Raw genomic sequence first — 24,547 nt, 5'->3', positions numbered from 1 at the left:
TGACGTCACAAGAAAATCGAACCACTTTCGTCTGGTTCGTGACGTCACTGATCACGCGTTAAAAATGGCATTCAAAGTTTATGAAAACATCACCTGTTAAATTTCATACAAAGCTTGAGAATCAAAAGAGCTTCTCTCGCTAAAACTGTTGTAAAACTTAAAATCGCTTTAAATTGGTTTCCTAATTCAACTTCCCGTTGACAAAAGTAAAGATTCATGTCCGTGTATTTATTGTTTTACACTTTTAGTGTATAAGAATGGCAGTTTTTCTCAGTAGAACAAAACCTAATTTTGCGAAAGTACCACGCTGATGCTTATTAAATAAAATAAAATTAAACGGCCAAGTGCAGTTAAAACATATGACCAGTATTCTTATGCCAACGATCTCATAACAACACGAATCCTTATTTAGTGTAAACGTGACTAGTGAATGTACCGAACCTGCAAGTAAAGTCTTTTAAACCTTTCAGTCGTGCAAAGTGCAGCGCTAAATTGACACGGCCCGAAAATAGGTTATGTTTCAAACAATATCACTAAAATGACGTATATTTTTAAAATAATGTTTCACCAGCACCTAAAAAAGACAAGAACTACTAAAATTTTAATCCGCTACTTTAGAATATTAATTTAGAGCAGTGGCTTTTGACCCATTTTAACATGCTTTGCCTCTGGCTAAATTACGAATATATTTTCCTACATTATCTTGTTATTGTGTTGTTGCCGAAAAGATATGAGATATATAGTAGGGTGGGGGAAGATGGGACACCTTTAGCACATAATATTCAGATATTCTGATCGTGTTTTAAACAATTAACAACGGTCTATGGGAGTCATGAGGACATAGTTTGTTTAATACTAAATGGGACGAGAAAATAGAGTTAAAAAGTGTCCTATCTTCCCCCATCCTACTGTACATATATATAAAGAATCAAACAAGCATTTAGGTCATTTGCAATTTATTTTCATATGGTGTATATAAGCAATACATGTTGTATATATGGTTTTCTACAGTATATAAAGTGCATGCAGTGCAATACATCATCAGTCAATGTTTATGATATCTAAAATTTACTTGATCAAACAGTATTAGAAGTTCGTCATGTAGGGAAACCTAATATATACTACAAATCAAGTAAATCCCAATGATTGAATATATATGACAACTATATACAAGCGTGCTGTACTGCAATGGGTGGAACATTAATTGGTGAAACAAAGTTTCAAAACCAGAATATTATGTACAGTAATTTACGTGGTTTCGTCAGCAATTCTAATTGAGCAAGTCAAGAAGAATCTTCTTATACTTTCCAGATGTTTCGTCCTGTTATAAAATCACATAAATCATATGTAACAGTTTAGTTTGTCACATTATATAGACTTGTGTGTAATTCGTAAAAACCTAACTCTTATAAACGTATTACCATAATAATAGTAACATAAACGAGCGTTATTAATTGTTAAACATAAAATGGATTTTTTGACGGTACGTGCTAAAATTGATTTTTGGACGGTATGTGCCCCGTTTTCCCTATAGTACTATGCACACTTAACGAAATGACTGAATAAAATTAACCATAAATGTCCATTACCTCAACTCTCTTTATAACCTTGACCCCGAAGACACGTTCGTATTCTTCTTTAACGTCAATCAAGTCAATCTCACTTCGTGTCGTCACAATGTACGTCAGTTGTTTTTCTTCTGTGCCTTTGCCCTAATAAAAAAATGCTCAAGTTTTTTTCGAGCGAGAAATATATCCACAGTTCTTACCGCCATTGTCTCGTTGATTTGGATCGCATAGTAAAGTGGTGGGATGCAAGTTGAGAAGCGAACTATAGATATAGAAACAGGTTAAACTCATTTTTTATTTTTAAACACAAGAAAACAAATACAGTCCTGTGGAGTAAGATGAGACACCATTAGCACATTTTATCCAAACATTCTGATCGTGTTATAAACAATTAACAACAGTCTATAGGAGTCTTGAGGATACGGTTTATTAATTCTTTGAATGTTTTTGTTTACTACCAAATGGGACTAGAAATATAATGAAAACTGCCCCACCTTAGCCCACCCTACGTTATTTAATAACTCACTCAGAGTCTTGAGACCTCGAACCAAATCTTTTGGGCATTCTTTTTCCACGGTTTCGATAAGATCAGCGGTTGTTAGTTTCGGCCACGATTGTTTGAATAGGTACCACAAATGTTGGTAGCTTCTCTGTGTGAAAATCTCAAGGAACCGGTCATTTGAAGGCGACCATTGCTTCACTCCCATTTCGAACAAGGCCTGCAAAAAAAAGGTGTACGGTTTTTCGTTATGTACGTATAATGAGTATACGTATTTTTATATTTATATTTACAGAACTAAACAAAAGGATCCCAACGACTCTAAAAGAGCGTTGTTAATTGTTAAAAAACGATTTGGATATTTCGAAATATGTGCTAAAAGTTTCCCATCATACCCCACAGAACTATACAAAATATTGTCCCTAAAAATAATTTTAACAACCGTTTCAAATCCGTGTACTTTTTAATATTAAATACTATATACAGTTATAGAACAAACCTTCGCGTCCTCATCAGCCAAATTGGAAACGACTGTTCCGCTATCAGCAGGTCGATTTGCTTTCATAATTGCGACCAAAAACTTTTTGAACACCCCGGATGTCTCGCTTTCAATGTCCTTGGTCAAATCACGTTCAAACACTAACAAATTGAATTATAGTTAATATATGGAAAATAATGTATAGGCTACTAAAGGTTTTCCACCTTACGCTCAAATACCTCAAATATATATAGTAGGATGGGGAAGATGGAACACCTTTTTTTCCACCTAACGCTCAAATACCTCATAGTAATATATATAGTAGGATGGGGGAAGATGGAACACCTTTTAATTTCTTTTGTTCGTCCCATTCGGTAGTAAATAAAGAACATTCAAAGAATTATAAAACCGTAGCTTTACGACTCCCATAGACCGTTATTAATTGTTTAAAACACGATCAGGATATTTGGATATTATGTGCTAAAAGTGTCTCGTCTCCCCCCACCCTACATATATATGAATCGAAAATTTTCGAAAATCTTTAACCAGCACCATTAACCCTAATACATACCTTCATAATAATCTCTCTTAATGTCCTCAATATCTTTGCTACTTTGAGTACAAAGAATCTCAATCAGCACTGCCTCGTCGGTCCCGAATCCTTTGATCGCCTTCCGTAAAGCTCTGGCGTCAAGAACACTCTTCCTCCACATTAAATGTTGCACAACCGACAAGAAATTTCCGCTTAATTCAGATTCAAATTCTTTCAAGAGTTCCTAAATCACATAAATGTCATTTTCTAATAAAACGGGCTCTGAAATATAAATATACCTTTTTATATTTTTCTTCGTAATGCTTCGCAATCACCAATCTCTGCGCCTTGGTCCGTTTGGTCAATATTTCACTGATCGCTTCTTCGTCAGTGCCTGAAATAAATTAAAAAACGAATAGTTTTATCCTAAAATATAAATAACTGGACTACTCACCAATTCCTTTCATTGCTTTGTGCAGCAGCTCAGCGTCGCCAAGTGGATGAAACGGTTTGATAGGTCGTACCGTTCCCCCCTTTACTTTCCAGCTTACAGATATCACGCCCTGCATCAATAAACTATGAATTAAAACTCAATTTAACTTAAATGTTGAACGTATCGAAGATTAAATGAAAATAAAAGCAACCAGCATGCAATTATTGAATTAAAATGAACAAATCGACAGTTTTAGCAAACAACATAGCAATTCAATAGATTGTGAATAAACGTGCAAAATTAAAAAAAGTCGTAAGTTCCTAATTCTCCCCCACGTACAAATATTTACCAAATTACGCTTTCTCTCTCATCTGGTTCATCACTCCGTGCGTGTGTTAAGCGTATATGCACTAGATAACACATACAAGTACAAATTACATTATTCACAACTCATGCTGAGTGTGTTGCAAGTCTCAGGTGGTCTATAAACCTCGGGTGTTTCAACCGATTCTTCGCGGGGTGATGCAAGCTCTAGCGCTTCTTTTACTTCATCGATATTGTTTGTTTTAACGGTTTGTTCTTCGTTATCGCTAGAACTTTTCTCTGACTCAGCTTTGGGTGTTGACTGCACCACATACATACATATATATATATGGTGGATTTAGGACACGTATTATTAAAATATCGATAAGTGGTGTTATTTGTCAAACATAATTCTACCACAAAATACATCTTGGCTATTATTATTCCTATATACGTATACACGCAATCTAACAATCAAAGTGGTGTTCGTATAGTTTATTTAATATTCTGTAGCGCATAACTCAATGATACACGAAGACATGAAAGGCAGACTTAACCACTTGCATAATTAAATACAAAATGCGGACTTTTTGGAAAGGAATTACCATAAAAATTCTAATGGTTAACCTAATTAAAAACGTGTGAAATTATGACGTATGTGACAGATTGTATATGAATTCAGGCAAAACTGGAATTAGCTGTGTTATACGGTTACAAGATAGTGATTAGTATACTATATTGGTTTGCAGAGATCTTGGCTACATGACCACCAGATGCGAAAGGGTTAATAAGTTTGTGGGATTAGAGCTTATACGGATAGAGCTTAAGGTTTGATTTGGTTTCTCATACCGTAGATGGTTCCTTGGGTGGACTATCTTTTTCCAACATCTCTTCAACAATATCGCTTGTTGATCTCGCGGAAGATGAGGACCTAGATGATGCTCGTGAAGATGATTTGGATGAAGACCTTGATGAACGTTTGCTGTCGTTTGCAAGCACCAATGTCTTCGTATCGATCACAGCGATCCTATTAACATAATAGGAAAATAAAAATTTATATATTGTAGGGTGAGAGAAGATGGGACACCTTTTAACTCTATTTTCTCCTCTCATTCGGTGGTAAACAAAGAACATTTAAAGAATTATAAACCCGTATCCTCACGACTTCCATAAACCGTTGTTAATTGTTTACAACACGATCAGGATATCTGGATAATATGCGCTAAAGGTGTACCATCTTCCCCAATCCTACTATGTACTCACATCTATGTTAAAATTTGGGCATAAATGTGCGCCTATCAATTCTTCAATGTAATACTAATAATTAGGTAATAAATTGACCCCGTTAATCAAGAGTTATACACACACACCGAATGCCATAGTTTCTAAAATGAAAATTATATATAGTTTGTTGTTTTTACCTGTGCTCTTCTCCCATCAAGATCTTGTTGTAGATTGCGATTTCTTGTTCCAAACTCAACTTCAAGCTGTTCAAGTCCTGGTAGTCCTTTAGATACTTTCCGATGTCCTAAAGATGACATTTTAAGATTTAGTTAGGACATTTTTCTCGTTTCTTGTTCAGATTGGTATAGTAAACGAAGAATCTTTGCACAATTGTATAAACGATGTATAATATAACCGTAAAAATATACGATCGTTGGTAAATGTTAAAAACACGATCAGAAAATACGGTTTTCATGTGCTAACAATATTTCATCTACAACCCCACAGAACTATACTTACAAGCTGCACATATATGTGATTAACGAGCACTATACGGTCAATGGCATACGTACGTGCGTCAACCAGTAGTAACAGCACGCGATTTCGTCACGGAAGGAAAATCCTTTACCGCCAGTGGGCCGCGAACGACAGCTTTCTGATATATACGCAACAAAAACCAAGCAACTAAATGCACCTGTTTAGCCCCATCCAAGTCCGATCGCATTTTCTCAACCTGTTCTTGATACTCGGCAATTTCCCTTGCATGGCGATCCTCCAACCCATCTTGATTACGCTCCAAACCGTCATTCTAAATCAAAAGACAGTTTAGTTTTGTAGCATGCACTATGAGCAAATTATGTAGCTTTCCATAAATGCTGGTAAATGATCATACCTTTTGACGAAGAGCCTCCAATTCCATTTCAAGTTGGTGAATAACCTTTCGCTTTTCAGAGTTGTCCGATCGCAGGTCTCTGATGTCGTCATTTGCTGCCTTCAGTTGTTTAGTCAATGACTCCACCTTAAAAACAGGTTAAAATTAAAGTTAGGTCATACGGTCGAAAATAAGAACTTTATGATTTCTCTATTTTAGTTGCTTTCTAGTGTAAATAAGATTATGCGAATTTAAATAACTAGTTACGCCTGTTTCAATCGTAATATATAGTAGGGTGGGGGAAGATGGGACACTTTTTGACTGTATTTACTCGTTCAGGATATTTGGTTATTTTGTGTTAAAGGTGTCCCATCTTCCCCCACCCTACTGTATATATATGCCGATCAGTAGCTATATAGCTGACAAATCATTCATTTATTTTATTAATGATCGCTTTTATGCAACTTTAGTACCTTTTCCTTGTAGAAGTTATCCAAATCTTCGATCGACTTCGCATTAAATGCTTCATACTGCTTTCGCACTTTCTGTATGGCATCATTAAGATCTGGTAGAATACTTGATTGTTCCGCTTGCAGCACTGGCGCCTCAACCGGTGCAACTTGTCGGCGAAGATTTTCCATTTCCTGCAATGAACACGAAATATCAACCGTTTAAACCTGCGTTTCTTAAACTGGGGTAAATTTACCCCTGGGGGTAAATTCCTCGTATTTAGAGGGTAAATGAGCTACCAATCGAAATCCATATCGGTTGACGGGACAGAAAAATTGTGCCAATTGTAGTACTTTACCAGACATTGAACAACTCGTTGCCATAAAGCTATCGCATTATTGTTTTCGCTTTTTAATAAATGAGCGCAATATTACGTATTGCGGGTAAATCTGATCAGCATTCTTGATAAATGGGTAAAACGTACAAAAAAGTTTAAGAACCACTGATTTAAACAAACACAGTGTATGTTTTTACTTACAGCTTCGTGTACTTGCTTCTCCAGCTGCAAAGCTTCTTGAAGATTTTCAATCTTAGCTTCCAAACTAACTCGTTCAATTGTTGCGTCATCAACATCCTATTGTTATAAAGTATTCAAATATGAGTGTTTGGGCAAGATAGAAGTAATTATATTTATAGATCTTAAGTTCGTATTTACAAATTTTCCCGAGCGATTTTTTTGGTAGTCTAAATTCAGTGAAGCGTGTATTTGTTTTCCTGCGTTTAATTCGTGTGCCTTTGGCTCCAATTAGCGCCTCCCGCACTGCGCGTTTGGCTTACTTGTTTTCCTACGTTTGTTCAGTTGCAAGTTTGGTATGTACGTTTAGTTCGACAGCCAGCCTAAAATATCTGCTTTAGTTTTATTGTGGTCATCCAGTTTATTGTCGTTCTGTTTCGGATTTATAAGTTGTCTCTTTTAACATAAATGATGATATCGTGTCAATAGCCGCAAACGTAAGTAGTTTGTTTTGGTTTTCTAATCGTCATTATTTTGTTATATAGTAGGATTGGGGGGAAATGGGACACCTTTAACACGTATTATCCAAATATCCTGATCGTGTAAAATTCCTCATGTCAGTCGTAAAGATATGGTTTTATAAATCTTTGAATTTCCTTTGTTTACGAAAAAAACGAAATGAAAAGGTGTCCCATCTTTCCCCGCCCTACTGTATATACAAACAAACCACCCGTTCATAAATTATCTAAAGTGAATCCGGTATAACTAATAGATTATTTCTAAGAAAAATTAGAATGGAATTCTGTACCTTGCTCAAACTCTTGACTTCTTTTTCCAAATCTTTGTTCTCTTCTTTCACCGTATCAAGCCTAAAATAATATTACGTATTTTTAATGAATCGTTTCAGCACTAAAATAATTCTTTCTAAGTGTTTATACCAATGGGCGCGTCTACGACCGTATATAGTAGTTAAATGTCATGAGATAACAAATATTTGCGTCATATCTTTTACGTATAAAGTAAAAAGAGAAGCTTTCTGCTTGAGTTAGTAAAGCGTCATAAAACACCGAAGTCGGTAAACAAGTTCGGAGGCTTCAAGTCGAGGAAACCGACCATAAATATTCTGCTGGTCAACAAAACGAAAGCGCTGTTAAAACTTAAACGTCGGTCGCCCGCACATATACTGCTGTAAATGTACTTAACGAACACCGGTATATTTACTTAACAACGACGTCTTCGAGCTCGTATTGAAGATTGTCTTTCTCAATTTCTAGCTCCGCATTCTTTGTTTGCAGTTCCTCCACTTTTTCGCGAAGTCTCTGCAATTGTAAATAGACATTAAATTGGCGTAGTACTTTAATATTATACATATAGTAGTGTCGTGTAAGATTGGAAATACTATTATAACCTAAAACCCATATTTTCTAATTATGTTTTCTCAATTAACAACGGGATTTTTGAGCCACGGAGTTTTGAGTATATAAATAGTAGGGTGGAGAAAGATGGGACACTTTTTTATTCTTTATTCTCGGCCAATTTGGTAGTAAACAAAGACCATTCAAAGAAATATAACATCGCATCCTCACGACTCTCATAGACGTTTCCTAATTGTTTAAAACACCATCAGCAGGATATTTGGATATTGCGTATAGCATTAACCCTCGGTTAATTACAAAACAGTCCTATATACAAACTAGAATTTACTTTTAACTCATCATCATAGATAGCAGACACGTCCACATCTTCCGTCTTGTTAAGTTTTTTTAGTTTTTCATTCTCAGCAGTCAAAAAGCGGTTCATCATTTCAAGGTCATGAACTTTGTCGACGTAATTTACAAGTCGGTTGTTTAACTTTTTCATTTGGTCTTTTTCCTGTTCCTTCATTTGTCTTGCTTCACTAAACAAACATAAATACAGTATAGTAAGTTTGTGATATTTTACTGTAAGCGTGTTTTAACAACAGTAGTTTGCTATGTCTTTTCGTTTAAAATATTTCTAAATCTTCGTAATCGAAGAGACAGACATAGTTAGTGTTATTATATTATTACATTTCAAACACATAACTTACGAGCTGACGAGATACAAAGAGTCTTTTCCCTTATCTCGTCCGAGGCTTTTACGGTAAGCTGAAGGTCTTGGGGGCGCCATGTTTCTGAAAAAAATAAATTTAAGTTTTAAAACTCTCGTGTATAATTTGCACTATATTAGGCTGGAATAAGAATTCTGTTTTTATTCCATTTAGTGGTAAACAAAGCATATAGTAGGGTGGAGGAAGTTGGGACACCCCTTTATTCTATTTACTTGTCCTTTTTGATTGTAAACAAAGAAAAAAAAAATATATATATATATAAAACCTACTTCACGACTCCCATATACCGTTGTTAATTGTTTAAAACAGAATCACGATATTTAGGTATTATGCGCTAAAAGTATCCCATCTTTCCCCCACCCTACTAATTTCAAGAATTACAAAAGCTACACCCTTAAGACTTAAAAAGCGTTGTGAATTGGTAACAAACATGATCAGACAATATGGGAATTAGGCGCTAACGATTTCCCATTTTGCCCCATATCTTTTATAACTCACTCGTCTCTGCTCATTACAAGACGCGATCTACTTCTTCGAAAAAACATACGCAAGGAATTTTTTAACAATTGCTGTACGTAGCAACAGTGTCAATATACAAATAAACCAGTATTCGATTTTTTTTTTTCAAAGCAACAAACGCTGTGAGAACGGTATCGCGTGAAACAGAACTGCGTGTGAATCATGCCACGAACTACTGTGAGATTTCGTTCAACATTGAAAATGCCGGATTTCCCGTAATGTCAACGACGTTTGTGCAATATTATGGCATATAGGTGCTTTGGTCATTACGAAATCAAAGTTATCGCATACCTTAGTAAAAGATTAATTACGGTGAAGTAAATAAAGCTACACCCATCGTAAACCTCGAGTTGTATATCTTACAAAAAATACACAGTGGGCAAATGTCAAAATGTAAAAAGTCTCATCGTATTATGCGTTTTAATGTAATCTTTGAATGTTTTTTTTTAGTTATAGAATTCGTTTATAACTCTATATTTGTAATTTTAAGTATGTGCATGGCTGAGTGATCAATTTTTGCAGTTGTTGTTGAATTATGAATCGTACACATTTCACTCAGTTCAAATTCGCTTTACGCAAATTGTAAACGTATATGGCGTTTCTGCCTTCTATTGGTCATAACCGGTAAACAAGCACCGGTAAGTTATGCACGCTATTATGTAAATCATGTCACGAACTGAGAGGTTGCGTTCGTGTGTTAAACTGAAAATACCGGATATCCCTATAACTTGTTACGACCAAGGTGTATAGCCGTTTAAAATGCAACCCGCAACAAACGCAAATTTTATAAGTTTCATTAAGCGAGATATTGAACATTTACAGCATTTTAAAATAAGTTTTGCGGCCCTGTGTGGTATGGGAGAACGATTCAAGTAAATATCAGTTTAAAGCTGGGTGTGTAAATAAAACTACACCATTGGCAAACATAGTTTTAATATTTGAGATGCCGAGCAAGCGTCTCAACTATTAGCTTTACCATTTTACAATTTGACATTTGAAGTCGTCTACCATATCTAAAACAGGAAAATCTTACGGTCATTTTGACAAAGGTTATATCTGAAAATTGGGTGGTCTGTTTCGGTTGAATGCACAAGGTCACGTGATATTAAGTCGTTTCGTTTGTTACGAAAACAGCGGAACAAATATAGGCCGTGATGAAACGACGTATGTGGAGCTTAACTACGCTTGCATATTTGAGGTGAACCCGCCCTTTACCCCACCACAGGTATGGGGTCGTGTCCGTACACATTCACTGAACTGTAAATCCGCTATACGCAAGTTGCAAACGGTGGGTGATTCCGTCGTCTGGGTTAAAACCAGATCACGTACATTTCTTGCTCGTTGTTTTATGTATGTAGAATGTTAAATATACAAATACTTTAATATCACGTAATATGCCTTTAGTTGTTTTGAATTTGACCACGTATAGTACTGCGGGGTAAGATGGAACACCTTTAGCACATAATATCCAAATATCCAGTGTTTTAAACAATTGACACAGTCTACAGTAGTCGTAAGTAGGGTAACGGTTTTAAAAATTTTAGAATGTTCATTGTTTCCCACCAAATGATACCATAAAATAGAATAAAAAGGTGTCCTATCTTTCCCCACGCTACTATATCACTTCGCGACACGTTCCGCACCATATATTGCACCAGTTGGAATTCGCGTAGGCGGAAAGCTTTGGAATTCGAAATGTCAAGTTCGTCTATAGAAACATGGCTGCGCTTAAACATTCAAAACCGGTTTTCACATTTCCCGGCAATTTAAACTTAGATACGAAACCAGAGCGTTGCTTGGGATTGCTGTCTCTGTGTAATCACCAGGGTATTGTTCAAACAAATTAACTGTGACCTGCCATGTTCGTATTTCAAATCAAACATGTATAGCTGATTTAAAAGATAAGCGCCTTGTACTAAAATACGATAACTTAAGTCCGTGATCAATGTACAAAACAACTTTTTGTTTCCACACTGGAGATGTAGGTTTACGTATACGTACAAAAACAACTGATCGAGTTATGACACATTCTCACACGTATGTTCCGAGAGTAAATTTGGTTTTGGTTAATTTTGTTGACATAGTGCCCATAATTTATTACGCTACACAGCAAATATAATCCAAATTTAAAATAAACCAGTTGCAAAAAGGTATTTCAGTATTGGATCTATTCAGACTACGTAAAGCTCACCTGAGTTTCTTCTTCTTTCGTCTCTCGTACACTTGGTCAGAGCAGCAGGTGAAATGGGTGGGGCGATGCCGGCGCTTTTAAATGACAGCGCAGAGAGCCCAGTTTTTCCTACCGGTATATTGGAATCAACGGAGCGTTACCTGAACCACCTACACAGAACTTATGTTTACTCTAAAATGGGCGGGTTTGAGTTATATCAACATCGTAACAGTCCGATCTTACTTCATATTAACTGAAACAACTTACACCTGTTTAACTAGAGTGGGGGAAGATGGGACAACTTTTTATTCTATTTTCTCGTCCCATTTGGTAGTAAACAAAGAACATTCGAATAATTTTAAAACCGTTTCCTCACGACTGCCATAGACCGTTGTTAATTGTTTAAAACACGATCAAGATATTTAAATATTATATGCTAAAGGTGTCCCATCTTCCTCAACCCTGCTATAATAGTAATAGCCATACTTCAAAGCTTATTGATTACATCAGTTTCGCTGGCTTAAACTATTCATGCAGTCTTCGTAATCTGTAGCTATGGTCACTGCGTTGTAGCTTTTGTTTATCAAAGCAGCGATGCCGTAACACTCAACAGTGAAACACATCACGTCCGTTAACAAACTGCAGACCTTAGCGACAGTATCAGCGTACCGTGTGCTGATTGAAAAGCAAGCGGTGTAAATTTCAATCAGTTTACTATGTACGGTAATAATTTACGGTTAAATAAAACTTTTTGTTCGGTTGTGTTTCTATATACATGGTGTTTAAACTGCCGGAACAAAGGTAAAGTAGGGTGGGGAAAGATGGAACACCGTTTCATTTTATCGTCCCATTCGTCAGTAAACAAAGAACATTTAAAGAGTTATAAAACCGTAATTGCACGACTCTTATAGACTGTTGTTAATTGGTTTAAAACACGTTCAGGATACTTAAATATTATGTGCTAAAGCTGTTCCATCTTGTTTTCAAACTATTTACCCAATTTACGTTTAAAAAGTGTAAAACTAAAATTTAGCTCAAAAATGCCAATCCAATTTTCCAGTGAATTACTCCATCACGGCGCCCAATTGTGACGTTTATTCTTGGTTCACGCCTGAATGCACATGGAAAGGTCTATTGTCGGCATAACATTTGCACACTTCATAAAACTTGAACAAAGCATTGAAACGTACTATAACCGTGTAGTCTTCGGCAACCCAACCAATTCAAACAGATAGGTCCATTCCTTTCATTATCGAATCAAGCAATATATATATAGGGCGTTGTACTAAAAACTTCGCTTTCATTTTGCTGTGTCAGTTTGTTGCGTCTGGAATGCCGTTTGACGTCATAATATGTCACGCTCGTTCACCGGCAAATTCTCCGACCCCGTTTGACGCAAGCTTTGCTCGCCAAGGTGTGTCGGTAGAAATAACTACTTCGTTAGTTGGAAGAAAATACTGCAAATTTTAGCTAACACTAAGGCGAACTTGTTTTTTTGGGTCGTTTTACGGTAAAATTTAACTTCAAAATAGATCATTTTTTTCTTTTATTGTTGTCATGCACTTACTGTATCCATTTTTGAGGCTACTATTTGACTATTTATTTATTTCCGTTTCCGTTTTTTTAGAAATTTCTGCAATATTTCAAACATAAATGGTAGTTTCCTAGCTTAGTCACGCTTGACATAAAAGAGCGCTACCATGTATAACATATAATCATACGGATGATATGACTTCTATTGTAAGAACCGGTACAAACTGGTTAAGGTGACGTAATTCAGCACACCTTAACTTTTTGTTAAGCTATGAACTGTAACGCCGGCAAACGTGGCTTTCTTGTGCCGCATAAAATTTATTGGCCCACACGTTTAAAAACGAGTAAAATTCACAACGATAACTATTTCTGTAAAACTTTAAACAAACAGTGCACGACCGTAATGTTATAACGAATGTTTGAAAATCCATGTACAGTAACCACAAATGTATAGTAGGGTGGGGGAAGATGGGACACCTTTACAATTTTAAACAATTAACAACGGTCTATGGTAGTCGTGAGGATACTGTTTTATAATTCTTTAAATGTTCTTTGTGTACTACCAAATGGGACGATAAAACAGCATGAAAAGGTGTCCCATCTTACCCCACCCTACCATACGTACATATGTCCGTTGTTACATTTATAATGTACCTGATGATAAAAATGATGATAAAAATACCGTTATTTCCCGATTATATGAACAATTTACACAAAAAGTTAGTTAAAACTTCTTTAAGTGGCAGGGCAAAGTGTTTAAAGCCACTAACAGAATACTTTTAACTACCTCCACCAAACACAACCAATGTTTCAAACTATTTTAATCATCATGTTGTTTTTCTTTATGTTCCCATTTCCAAATGTCTTTTCGTGAAATCATTCCAACGACCTGAAGTAATAAACAATGTTAAATAAATATCTCTTGTTTACTTTCGCGTGGCGGGGCAACGACACTCGTTATAACACAGGTTTTATACACCTTTTTATCACGTAGGTAACTCAGTGAGAGAATCGCGTTCGTTTTTTATTTATAATGTTAATTGTATGTGTGACAATTAGTAATGATCGTTAGACACTTGCTTAAAAGCATACCAATGCTAAACATTGAGCCAGAACCATGCAATTAGTTTATTTTATTCTATGTGGGTAAGGTCCCGCAGCATGGTAAGCCATAGGACCTAGGATTTAGGCCAGGTTTGGCCCATTACCCAACGAATTCTATGTGGGTGAGGTCCAGCAGCGTGGCACGCCATGGGTTCTAAGATTTAGGCCAGGGTTGTCCCATTACCCCAAATGCATTTGGTGCAACAATGTCGTATACTAACCTTGTATTCGTCGTTAAGTACAACTAAATGTCGCAATCCAAGTGCACGAAACAAGCGGAATATTCGGGGAAGCGAAGCATTCTGTAAACAAGAAGGACAGTCGTTAAAAACAAGTTGCGAAAAAAAACTACTTAAGTAAAAGTGTAAAAAAAAATTCATTGATAAAAACAAGGTACGGGTAAAAACTACTTGAGTAAAAATGTCAAATAAATTCACTGTTAAAAACAGGGTACAGGAAAAACTACTTAGGTACAAGTGCCAAAAAATTTATTGTTAAAAACCAGGTACGGGGAAAAACTACTTGAGTAAAAGTTGCCAAATAAAACCTACACACCTCCTGTATTGTGTATGGGGATGGGTTGAGGAATGGTCGAAGATCAACATGACATTGTTGTTCGCCCTCACTCACGTTGATTACTGATAAAGGAAAATATCGAGGATAGGAATCACGGAATACACTTAATTTAATACGTTCGCTTGATCCACCTCGTTCCACAAATTCCTGCAACAGAATTGTTTAATAACAGTACACAAAAAAATATATCCCATTTTCAAAAAAATAATCACCCACAAAGTAACATACTTGGTATCTCGTTTAATACATAACACCGTTGTTGAATAGCCGCATATAAAAAAAACTTCTTCCCCCCCAAAAAAATCACCCACAATACTTGGTAACCGTAAGCTGGCATGAGGTGTATAAAACAAAACACCTGTGTTAAAGACTGCCGTATTTTCTTAAACAAGCTTAGGCGATGCCTTAGATTCAAGTTTTTCTGAATTTTAAAATCTAAAATATTAATGTTAAAGTAATATGAGCAGAAAAAATAGTTTTTTCGATTTAAGTTTTTCCGAATTTTAAAATTTAAAAATCTTTAGACTTACTTTATGTTTAAGTAATATGAGCAGTTGTGTTCGAAGTATGACGCCACGAAACTTGCCCTCGCTATCTGTGATCGGGTAACCACTGTGACAATTCCTTGGATCAGACAACACACTACAGATATCCGACACAAGGGGAACAGTACGTAAAGTGACCACAGGTGTTCCCATCACTTCTCTGTAAAAATTTTAAAAAATATTTTTTTTTTTTAAATATTCAACAAATTATAAAAATAATTTTAAATTAGTTCCTAAAAAATAAAAAAAATTATTACTGGTTATTCTTAATATAAACATTACAACTAATCTTTAGTAAAATTTATAAAAAGTATATTATATAAAAAAAATCTTTAACAAGTTATAAAAATAATTTTAAATAAGTTTCTAATAAAACAAAATGATTACTGGTCAGTCTTAATATAAACATAACAACCATGATACGACTTTTAAAAGGCTTAAATAAAAATACCAATCAGTCATAAAGTAACATACATGGTAACTTGTAAGCTGGCACGTGGCGTATAAAACAGAACACCTGTGTTTTCCGGCCACGTGTAGATAATTTGTTGATTCATTTACCCCCCCCCCCCCCCATTAACAAAAAAAAAATTAATGTTCGTACCTTGCTTGTATATTAGTTGATAAAGCTGGTGGCTCCCATGGCAAGATAGGAACTTTATTAAGGTGAATATGCATGTCGTAAATTCCATGGTTAAAGTAATCTCCCACCCACTTAGCAAGTAACAGCACAGCCATTAGTGGTAAACTGTATGTTATATTGCCAGTTGCTTCTATGAGTATGACGGTTAAACTGATCGTCATTCGAACTGTACCTCCTGCAAATACAAAATATATTTTAACTTTAATATTTTAAATAAGACTTGATAAAATACTACCTTAGTTCTTATGGTAATTATTGGGGAAAGAACTAAGAAAATTATTTTTTATTGGGAGACGAATTATAAAACAATTTTTATAAATACTTGCTAACCTATGCATTTTAATGATAATTACAATTAGTGGGGTAATACTAAGATAAATAATTCCTAATAGGTTTTATGGTAAAAAAAGTCAGTGGCCTGTGGTGTAGGCTAGATTTGCCCTATTACCTCAACAGTCATGAGAATCAAAAAGATACACAAAATTAGAAATAAAATCTGATAATATATAGAAAAATTATATATATCAATATTTATTTCATTTTACATGATTATAGCCAGAATATACAATGGTAGATTATATTTCATTTGTCGGACAACAAAGTTTGGTGTTGTATTAACACTGGGAGTCACTAACTAACACATCATTAACAGTGCATTCAAGCTTGACTATGGGAACAGGCACAGTTTGGCACAGACACAATATAAAAAAACAATGAAACAAATAAATAAATAAATATTTATTTTTTAAATCAAATAAAACCTAATGTACAGATTCGATTTATTTATAGCATTTAAAAGAAATGAAAGAACTTTTAACAGATGTTCATTAGCTGTTGAATAATAAACACAATTGTAAAATGATATTTTATATGTAATGTGATATACAAGGACGTACCTAGCTGGGCCGCTGCCCCAATCAAAGCATATTTTGAAAGGTCTTGTGCCCATATGTCATCTGGCCATATAAAGTTGACACAATTACCAACCAACCTCCCCCAGGCTGCACCAATCAGAAGAGAGGGAATGAAAAGGCCGCTTGGAACCTGTTATTGATGTAATAAATGTAATTATTGTTTTTTTTAATAAAAATGCGATTCAGCTAGAAAGATATTAATACTAAGAATACACAAAATAGCATACATCAAATTGTTTCAAATGAATTTAATTTTTCAATCAAATTGCAATTTAGCTATAAAAATATTATTATTAAAAAAAAATGTTTCCGCAATATTTCAGTTTTAGCATTGAAACACTTATTGTACTGCTGTCTATCTAAAGGGCGATATAAAATAAACATTTGTATATGGATAGAGATGCTCAAATAGGATCTAAAAGTACTACCAAAGTTTGAAAAAACATTTTTCAAACTTTGGCCTATTAAAAAAACGAGTGAAATCAAACCGCCAAAGCAATTGGTCAGCAAATATGAGTATGTATCGTAGTTCTTTCTTAATTACCTGCAAACCATACGTCCAACATGCAAGGAAGAAATATGGAAGAACAAAGATCACGATAGTAAGAGGTTGAAGGGCTCCTGAGGATTATGTAAAAGGAAATTAAATTTATGTTGAACAAGCTATGGATGATAGAGACTCCCATGCAGTACCTAGGGGTAATGGGCCAATCCAGGTCCTAATCCAAGGTCCCATGGGGACCTCACCCACAAAAATTAATAGAATGAGTCTTCATTAACTCAGTTGGTTAGCGCGCCTGTCTCTAACCCTCTCTAATAGTAATGAGTTCAAGGCCCTTTGCTGCTAACTCGTAAGCTGGCATGAGGTGTATAAAACAGAACACTCGTGTTAACGACTGTTGTTGCCCCGCCACGCAATGATATAGTAAGTTACATTTATTTATTCAATCTGTTAATTTGTTATTACTTGTATTGTTGAAATAAATACTTTGGTTAAAAAAAACCTACCAAGTGGATCATGAAAAAGACTTTTGACACTTTCTTCTGGTGGAGTAAAAAACAGCACAGCCATTGTGTTGTATTCTCCATCGTTGCAGAAAAACTAGGAAAATATTGTATTGTTACAGCTATCAGCAAAGATATTAAAATAATAAATTCAGGGCGCTGTGTCACATTGGTTATTACCTCAAAATTATATGGTTTCGAAGCTTAATGCTGCTAAGCCTATCAATGACGATGTTTTTATCAAGAGGCAAGATACTTAACGGCAATTGCTTCGACCCAGTAGTCTTTATAGTTGTCAAAATTGGTAGCCATAGTTAATTTTGATTCATTTATGACAATACTTGTAATCAAACATAGGGGTATTGGGCTACTTAACGGCAATTGCTTTAACCCAGTGGTTTCTTATCAGTCTTATAGGTTATCTAATTTTTCAGCCATACGTCGCACAATTTACTTTTGATTCATTTTTGATAATACTTGTAATTAAACATAAGGGTATTGGGTGACTTTACTGCAATTAGCTCTAACCCAGTGGTTTTTTATAAGCTGTTTAATTTTTCAGCCATTTGCTATACATTTTACTTTTGATTCATTTAAAATAATACCTGCAATCGAACATAAGGGTCTTGTCCAAGTGGTTTACATTCGGGGTTCCAGTAAATAAGAACAAAGGCAATAGTTGCGCTCACAGCTGCCACAATTACGACTTCTAAGACTTTGAAATATTTCGCTTTTAAATACTTTAAACGGAACACAGTGATCTTGTGGTTAATTGCATTGAAAGCTGCTCCTGATAAACCACCTGTAAAAAAATCGTTTATGAATATATAGCACTATATATTCAAGGGTATATAACTTTAGTTACAATTAAAATTGTTTAAAAAAAAAGCGCATTTTTTATATACTAACAGTTACTTAATTATCTTGTCTAGTTAGAAACACTCTTTTAGAAAAAAAGGCCGAATATGCAGGAAAAGTTGATAATAGAAAATTATGGGTAAAGCAAGAATGTAACGTTTTGATCAACTAATAACATTATAGGCCTTATGGGTTAAATATTTTTATTGTGCAGCTCAACAAGATAATGTATGTAGAGGGCAAAGACAAATACATTGGGTGCTACAAAGACAAAAATATTCTGCACTAATATTTATTAAAGAAGATTGTCTGCTACTATTGTAGGCGTATGTGTCCTTGGGAAAGACACTTAACAGCAATTGCTTCAACCCAGTGGCAGTGGTTACTAATGGGTTGTCCAAATTATCAGCCATAAAAAAATTTAAAAAAATCATAAAAAATCTTGCACAAAGTAACATACATGGTAACTTTTAATCTGGCACAAGGTGTATGAACACCTGTGTTATAACGACTGTCGTTTTCCGGCCACACGAGGATAAAGTTAGTTACATTTATTCATTTAGGTTTAAAAGAATACTTACCAAAGACAGCCATTAGCAAGAATATTGGAAGCTCAAACCCTTCATATGAACCACTGAATTTCCCAAAGTTAATAAGACCAGGGTAAGCTAGATCCCCAGGATGATGATGATAGATGCTCATGAAGAAGTTGAGAGTATAACTTGATAAAATTGAACATAAAAACTGAAAAAAAAGACAAAGTTATTTTTGATTTTGGAAATGGTTTTGGAAATATGTTTTTTTTTTACATACAATTCTCCAGGTGAGTGCTTGATTCCAAAAGCTTGCAGCTTCCTCTAAACTGAAAAGGACTCCACCAACTGGGGCCCCGAATGCAGCAGAGACACCAGCAGCTGCACCTGCGTTGACATTCACAGTCAAAATAAATCATTGTAACCGAGCGGTAAGGGGTTGGATTTTTTACACTTGTACTGATTGATGTGTGTGTCATTGGGCAAAATACTAAACAGACATTGCTACCAAGTGCTCACTTCTGGCTTGTAGCACTCTGGTGTCTGGTGTCATAAAAATAGGCCAACTCTAGCAAAATGGTTTTCCAAAAACTGATTTAGAGTTAGGTCATGCCTGTTTGGATATGTGGTGTACATCCATACATTAAAAATAAGTTCCCACAGTGTCTTACCTGCACACACAAAATCTCGCTTCTCCCTGTCATTTCTAAAATGTTTAAAAAATCTTGTGTTCAAATTAAAAGAAATAGATCGACCTTGTGAGATGCCAGCTGCAAGAACCGAACCGGAGTGAATCATGGGCCCTTCCTAATATAAAACAAAACAGATATCATTTATTGAAATCAATACGATATGTATATCCATATAGGGCAGTGGTTCTTAAACAAGCGGGCGTGTAAGACTTGGAAAGGGGGCTGGAAAAACAATAAAATAAATTGTTGCCTGTGTTATATCATATTTTAACAAAAAAGGGGCTTGAGTTTTGTTGGGAAATTCATTGGGGGGGTGTGCGTCAAAAAGTTAAGAACCCCTGGTATAGGGTACCAATAAGTGACCTGAATTATGTAGTAAATAGTGGATTTACTGTACATTTGTAAAAGACACCGTATAACATATAAAAGCACATGAACACAAATATTTATTACTTTAAATATCATAATGAAGATCAGATCAAATAAAACATTGGAGAAAATGGAATTAGCACCACAGATGTTAAAAAAACAAAGCAATATATATTGAATTAATTGTTAAGTTACCATAGAAACTTACTTTTCCAACTGCGAGTCCTCCCGAAACTGAAGCAATCACGCCAATCACCTTCGTCACTAAAGTTTTAAATCGAACCACATTTGGAACTTTTACTCCGTTTAAGAAACATTTAATTTGAGGAATTCCGCTCCCAGCTGCTACAGGCTGAAAAAAAATTAACCAAAATAATTCTTAGAATAAAACTCGATCAAACATTAAATTTTAAATATTTTTCATTCTTTTTTATTCATACCGCCACTTAGTCTGTTATGGTAAAATAAAAACACAAGACCATTTAATTGAACTTAACATTTTCTTATGTTATTTATAGTACATGCTTATACACAATACAGTTATCTAGATACTGGATATATAAACTTACAGCTACGAATACAGTCAGTAGAGATGCCACAGTGACCAAAACCACATTAATGGCGATCCATAATAGTAATGGGACATACAAACATCTGTTCTTTACGCAATGTATAATGGCTGAAATAATAAAAACATCAAATATAACTAACTTTAACCACTATAAACAGTAAACTATAAATAAGTTTATTAGGCTATGCAATAAAAATAAATATTTGTAAAAACAAAAATAAAAAAACGAAAAATATATATTTGTAAAAACAAAAATAAAAAAACGATAAATCTATATTTGTAAAATTAAAGGTTAAAATAGACAAAGGTGATCTAATAAAAAAATTCTATGTATTTTTCAACCTTATCTAAAACATACCTTGTTCTACAACATGCATTTTGACAGCTGTTAGTTCAAGAATGCAAATGTTGATTACGACGGCAACAATCCCAGTCATGATTCCAATCAGCATACAAATTATCCAACGCTGAAATTGAATCCACTTCCAATCCTAAGATTAGTTAATAGAAATCAAGTATTTAAGATAATATTATTACTAAATTCACAAGTTTGTTAAAACAGTGTACAAAATTTGTGTATGTAACAAATTTCTTAAAGATTTTTTTTTTAAAGTTCGGTAGGATCTCAAATTAATCAAAAAGCCAATATAGCACATTAACTACACAGGTTACAAAAAGAACACCGGTTATAGAAAGAATAAAATAATAGAAAAAGTTTATATGAAATTAAGAAGAGAATTTCTAAGCTAGCTTACAGATGATGACATTTTTCTTTCTTCCTCGCCGTGAAGTTCATTTTCAATTGTATCGTAATCTAAAGCCTGAAGATATGAAAAAATAAATATTACATATAAAATAGTCTTAACATGGCATACATTATTAATTGAGCAGGGTTTTTAAACATTATACCCATTAACACATAGAGTACATCAAATAGTTAAAAAACCCTCAATTCCTACAAGGTATTATATAGCATTTGATACCATACCTCATAATCTGCGGACTTCTTGTATCTAATATTTGAAATTCTGTACTGTAAATAAAATATGGACTATAAAAAAATATGATTCATTATTAACATAAACATATAACATGGAAAACGGGCATAAGTACGGAACAGAACACGCATAATGTAACAACTGACGCTGCCAGATACGGATAATTAAGATACATTCATTTTTATGGCAAAATTTAAACAAAATGAAATGCTATATATTTTAACTTAACCTATGACATGTTAAAGAAAACTGTAGTAATGGCCTAACATCAATTACATCTTCAAACACATATTCAAGAATGATGTTCACCCGCATAGTAACATACATGGTAACTCGTAAGCTGACACGAGGTGTATGGTATGAACACCCAAGTAATAACGATTGTCATTTTCCAGCCACACAAGGATAAAGTAAGTTACATTCATTCATTCATGTTCACCTCAACATCAAATTTTTGTTCATCAGCACTCTGTACATCCACACTTAATTGACGTGACTCATACGTACGAACCACGTGATGAAGACTGCCAGTACTTGATGGAGATCTCTTTAAAGCTCGATCATCTGCCTCACTCAACAGGCTCACGACTTCGCCATCGTGGTTGGAATCGTTATCTTGTAATAAAAGTGGGCAATCGTCATTCGTATTATCCATTATAATACACCTATATACTGCAACCAAATGTTAATATTACGGGAAGATTTTTAACCGGATTTTTACGTTACAATATGGTTGTCAGACCATTAAATATGCGCTTTTTATTTAGAAAAATTGTTGCTATTTTGTGCCGATTTCTTTTTTTTACGAATTATAGACAAAAAGTCAAAACAAAACAAAAACTCCCATAACTCGTGATTGGTGTTTCCCCTAAGTAAATGATGCACATTGGTGACCACTTGGGCACCTCGGTCAGTTAGGTTTAATTTCTATGTTCTTTTAACAGTTACGATTATTACGGAAATGTACGTGAAAACTATATTAAGTTGTTGGGCATACTATAAGCAAAAAAATTAAAACCATTGTTTTTATTCTCTCTGCTGTAATAAGTTCACGCGACGGGAGAAAGGGCGATTTTTGTCAAATCTCTTAAAGGGAGCAGGGGTAACAAGGTGAACAATACTTTTACAAGAGTAAAAAATAAATAATATTGATAAATATAAGTTTTAAGTCTAATCTACAAATAAAGAGCAAAAACCTAACATGACATACCGGAATGCATTGATGCTGATTTCGGCATGTCGTTCGTGCAACGTTTCAAATCCGTTTCAAGTGTTCAGAAAGCCAGTTCCTCATTTATTATTCGTTGCGTTGGATCGACCACTACGTTATGCCTCGTATGCGACCCAAGGTTGCTATAGCCTTGATGTAATACGATACGAAGAACATCCTCAGAATAGTTTTATTGTAAAGCGCTATATCGGTGTCATATGAAACACTATCTGCTTTGTAAATAAATATTTTAACCTGAAGTAACCCTTATTGTTTAAAATTGTTTAATGTTATTGTTTCTGCCCGTACATATACACGGTTCGTTATCGACAGACTGAATAACCTTGTTTTCTAGAGGAGTGCATTACATTTAGAATATAAAAATATGACAGGCCCATACATACGGACTTTTATGTTCCATGTATGTATTCTGCTTAACGCCATTTGTATAGTGGTGTGGGGAAGATGGGACACCTTTTCATTCTATTTTCTCATCCCATTTGGTAGTAAACAAAGAACATTCAAAGAATTATAAAACCGTATCCTCACGACTTTGTGGTTAATTGTTTAAAACAGCACTTTCAGGATATTTGTATAATATGTGCTAAAGGTGTCCCGTCTTCCGCCACCCCGGTGTATTATTCTACTTTTATATTTTGTAGCGAAGATTAACACGTTCAGAGATGATGATCGAGTTAACATATTACACATTATAAAGCATGAACTCAGAACACACAATTGGAATGACATGTAAATAAAACCAAACATTGATGGATGCTATGACCCCGCCCTGCTCGTTTTGGCAAATTGGTCCAATCTTTGAAGCCGTGACGCTCCCTTAGCTTTTGGGCACGTATTTATAGGGACACAGCCAGATAGTTTTGTTGCAGACAGACACACCATATTTCCTTTGTATTTTTGTAGATACTTTCTGTGCTAATTTTGTAACGTGTCTTTGTAATTTAAAAATTTATATCTCATGGGTAATTCTAACATAAAAAAGGATATTATACGAAAAAATCGAATTTTTTTAGCAGTTTTAATATAAAATTGGGCGAACAAAGTAGACCATCTTGCCCCACCATCTCTCCCACCCACAGAAATAAAAAAGAGTAGAACGCGCAACTGCCCAATACCGTGATATATATTTTTTCTATTCACGTGACCGCCAACTCCGCCCCCATTTCGCTTTGTCTCCATTGTAAAAGATAGGCGCATAGTATTTTTGGAAGGTTTTAGCTGTTTATTTTAAAAGCTACCCCAACTATACAAGTTTATTAGGCAAGTTTAGTTATTTAGTAGGTTAACACTTACAGTTTACCACTTGTTTAGGAAATTTAATTATT

General features: G+C 34.8%; 2 protein-coding genes across 6 annotated transcripts; both read right to left on the bottom strand.

Annotated features, from left to right (window-relative positions):
* Positions 1-939: 939 nt before the first annotated feature.
* Positions 940-11,812, bottom strand: LOC149731481 (uncharacterized). 2 transcript variants are annotated; one of them, XM_089884623.1, is made up of 20 exons: positions 11,672-11,812; positions 8,941-9,024; positions 8,577-8,769; positions 8,094-8,191; positions 7,681-7,741; positions 6,897-6,992; positions 6,382-6,552; positions 5,930-6,055; positions 5,732-5,845; positions 5,235-5,341; positions 4,663-4,840; positions 4,001-4,135; positions 3,532-3,640; positions 3,377-3,471; positions 3,117-3,321; positions 2,567-2,706; positions 2,095-2,287; positions 1,769-1,830; positions 1,590-1,712; positions 940-1,321 (listed from the first exon to the last, which is right to left on the bottom strand). In XM_089884623.1, the coding sequence occupies exons 2-20, from the start codon at positions 9,018-9,020 to the stop codon at positions 1,271-1,273; spliced, it is 2,337 nt and encodes a 778-aa protein (XP_089740749.1). In that variant the 5' UTR covers positions 9,021-9,024; positions 11,672-11,812; the 3' UTR covers positions 940-1,270. The 2 variants fall into 2 exon arrangements, with proteins under 2 accessions (XP_089740749.1, XP_089740750.1); XM_089884624.1 differs by lacking the exon at positions 4,001-4,135.
* Positions 11,813-13,481: 1,669 nt separating this feature from the next.
* On the bottom strand, positions 13,482-23,329 carry LOC149731480 (H(+)/Cl(-) exchange transporter 7-like). 4 transcript variants are annotated; one of them, XM_089884620.1, is made up of 19 exons: positions 23,202-23,329; positions 22,431-22,606; positions 21,982-22,026; positions 21,749-21,814; positions 21,352-21,484; positions 20,992-21,101; positions 20,631-20,774; positions 20,033-20,168; positions 19,642-19,748; positions 19,410-19,572; positions 18,576-18,772; positions 17,974-18,067; positions 17,510-17,586; positions 16,948-17,095; positions 16,013-16,226; positions 15,394-15,568; positions 14,843-15,010; positions 14,509-14,589; positions 13,482-14,072 (listed from the first exon to the last, which is right to left on the bottom strand). In XM_089884620.1, the coding sequence occupies exons 1-19, from the start codon at positions 23,227-23,229 to the stop codon at positions 14,004-14,006; spliced, it is 2,331 nt and encodes a 776-aa protein (XP_089740746.1). In that variant the 5' UTR covers positions 23,230-23,329; the 3' UTR covers positions 13,482-14,003. The 4 variants fall into 4 exon arrangements, with proteins under 4 accessions (XP_089740746.1, XP_089740748.1, XP_089740745.1 ...); XM_089884622.1 differs by having other exon boundaries at positions 22,503-22,606; XM_089884619.1 differs by lacking the exon at positions 23,202-23,329 and having other exon boundaries at positions 22,431-22,837.
* Positions 23,330-24,547: the final 1,218 nt, after the last annotated feature.

This window comes from Ciona robusta, chromosome 9 (genome assembly GCF_009617815.1).
Source record: "Ciona robusta chromosome 9, ASM961781v2".
Taxonomy (NCBI): Eukaryota; Metazoa; Chordata; class Ascidiacea; order Phlebobranchia; family Cionidae; genus Ciona; species Ciona robusta.
This window is presented reverse-complemented; position numbering and strand designations above follow the sequence as displayed.

What these genes read in the sequence shown, in the direction of transcription:
- LOC149731481 (XM_089884623.1), bottom strand. Translation starts at nt 9,020, where the DNA reads ATGGCGCCCCCAAGACCTTCAGCTTACCGTAAAAGCCTCGGACGAGAT. An exon ending in ACTTGGATGGGGCTAAACAG is followed by an intron (nt 5,342 to 5,731) that starts GTGCATTTAGTT and finishes TGTCATCTTTAG; the next exon opens with GACATCGGAAAGTATCTAAA. An exon ending in TGGCTGATGAGGACGCGAAG is followed by an intron (nt 2,288 to 2,566) that starts GTTTGTTCTATA and finishes TTTTTTTTGCAG; the next exon opens with GCCTTGTTCGAAATGGGAGT.
- LOC149731480 (XM_089884619.1), bottom strand. Translation starts at nt 22,646, where the DNA reads ATGGATAATACGAATGACGATTGCCCACTTTTATTACAAGATAACGAT. An exon ending in AACAAAAATTTGATGTTGAG is followed by an intron (nt 22,027 to 22,430) that starts GTGAACATGAAT and finishes TTTTATTTACAG; the next exon opens with TACAGAATTTCAAATATTAG. An exon ending in GTTGGACGTATGGTTTGCAG is followed by an intron (nt 17,096 to 17,509) that starts GTAATTAAGAAA and finishes CATCAATAACAG; the next exon opens with GTTCCAAGCGGCCTTTTCAT.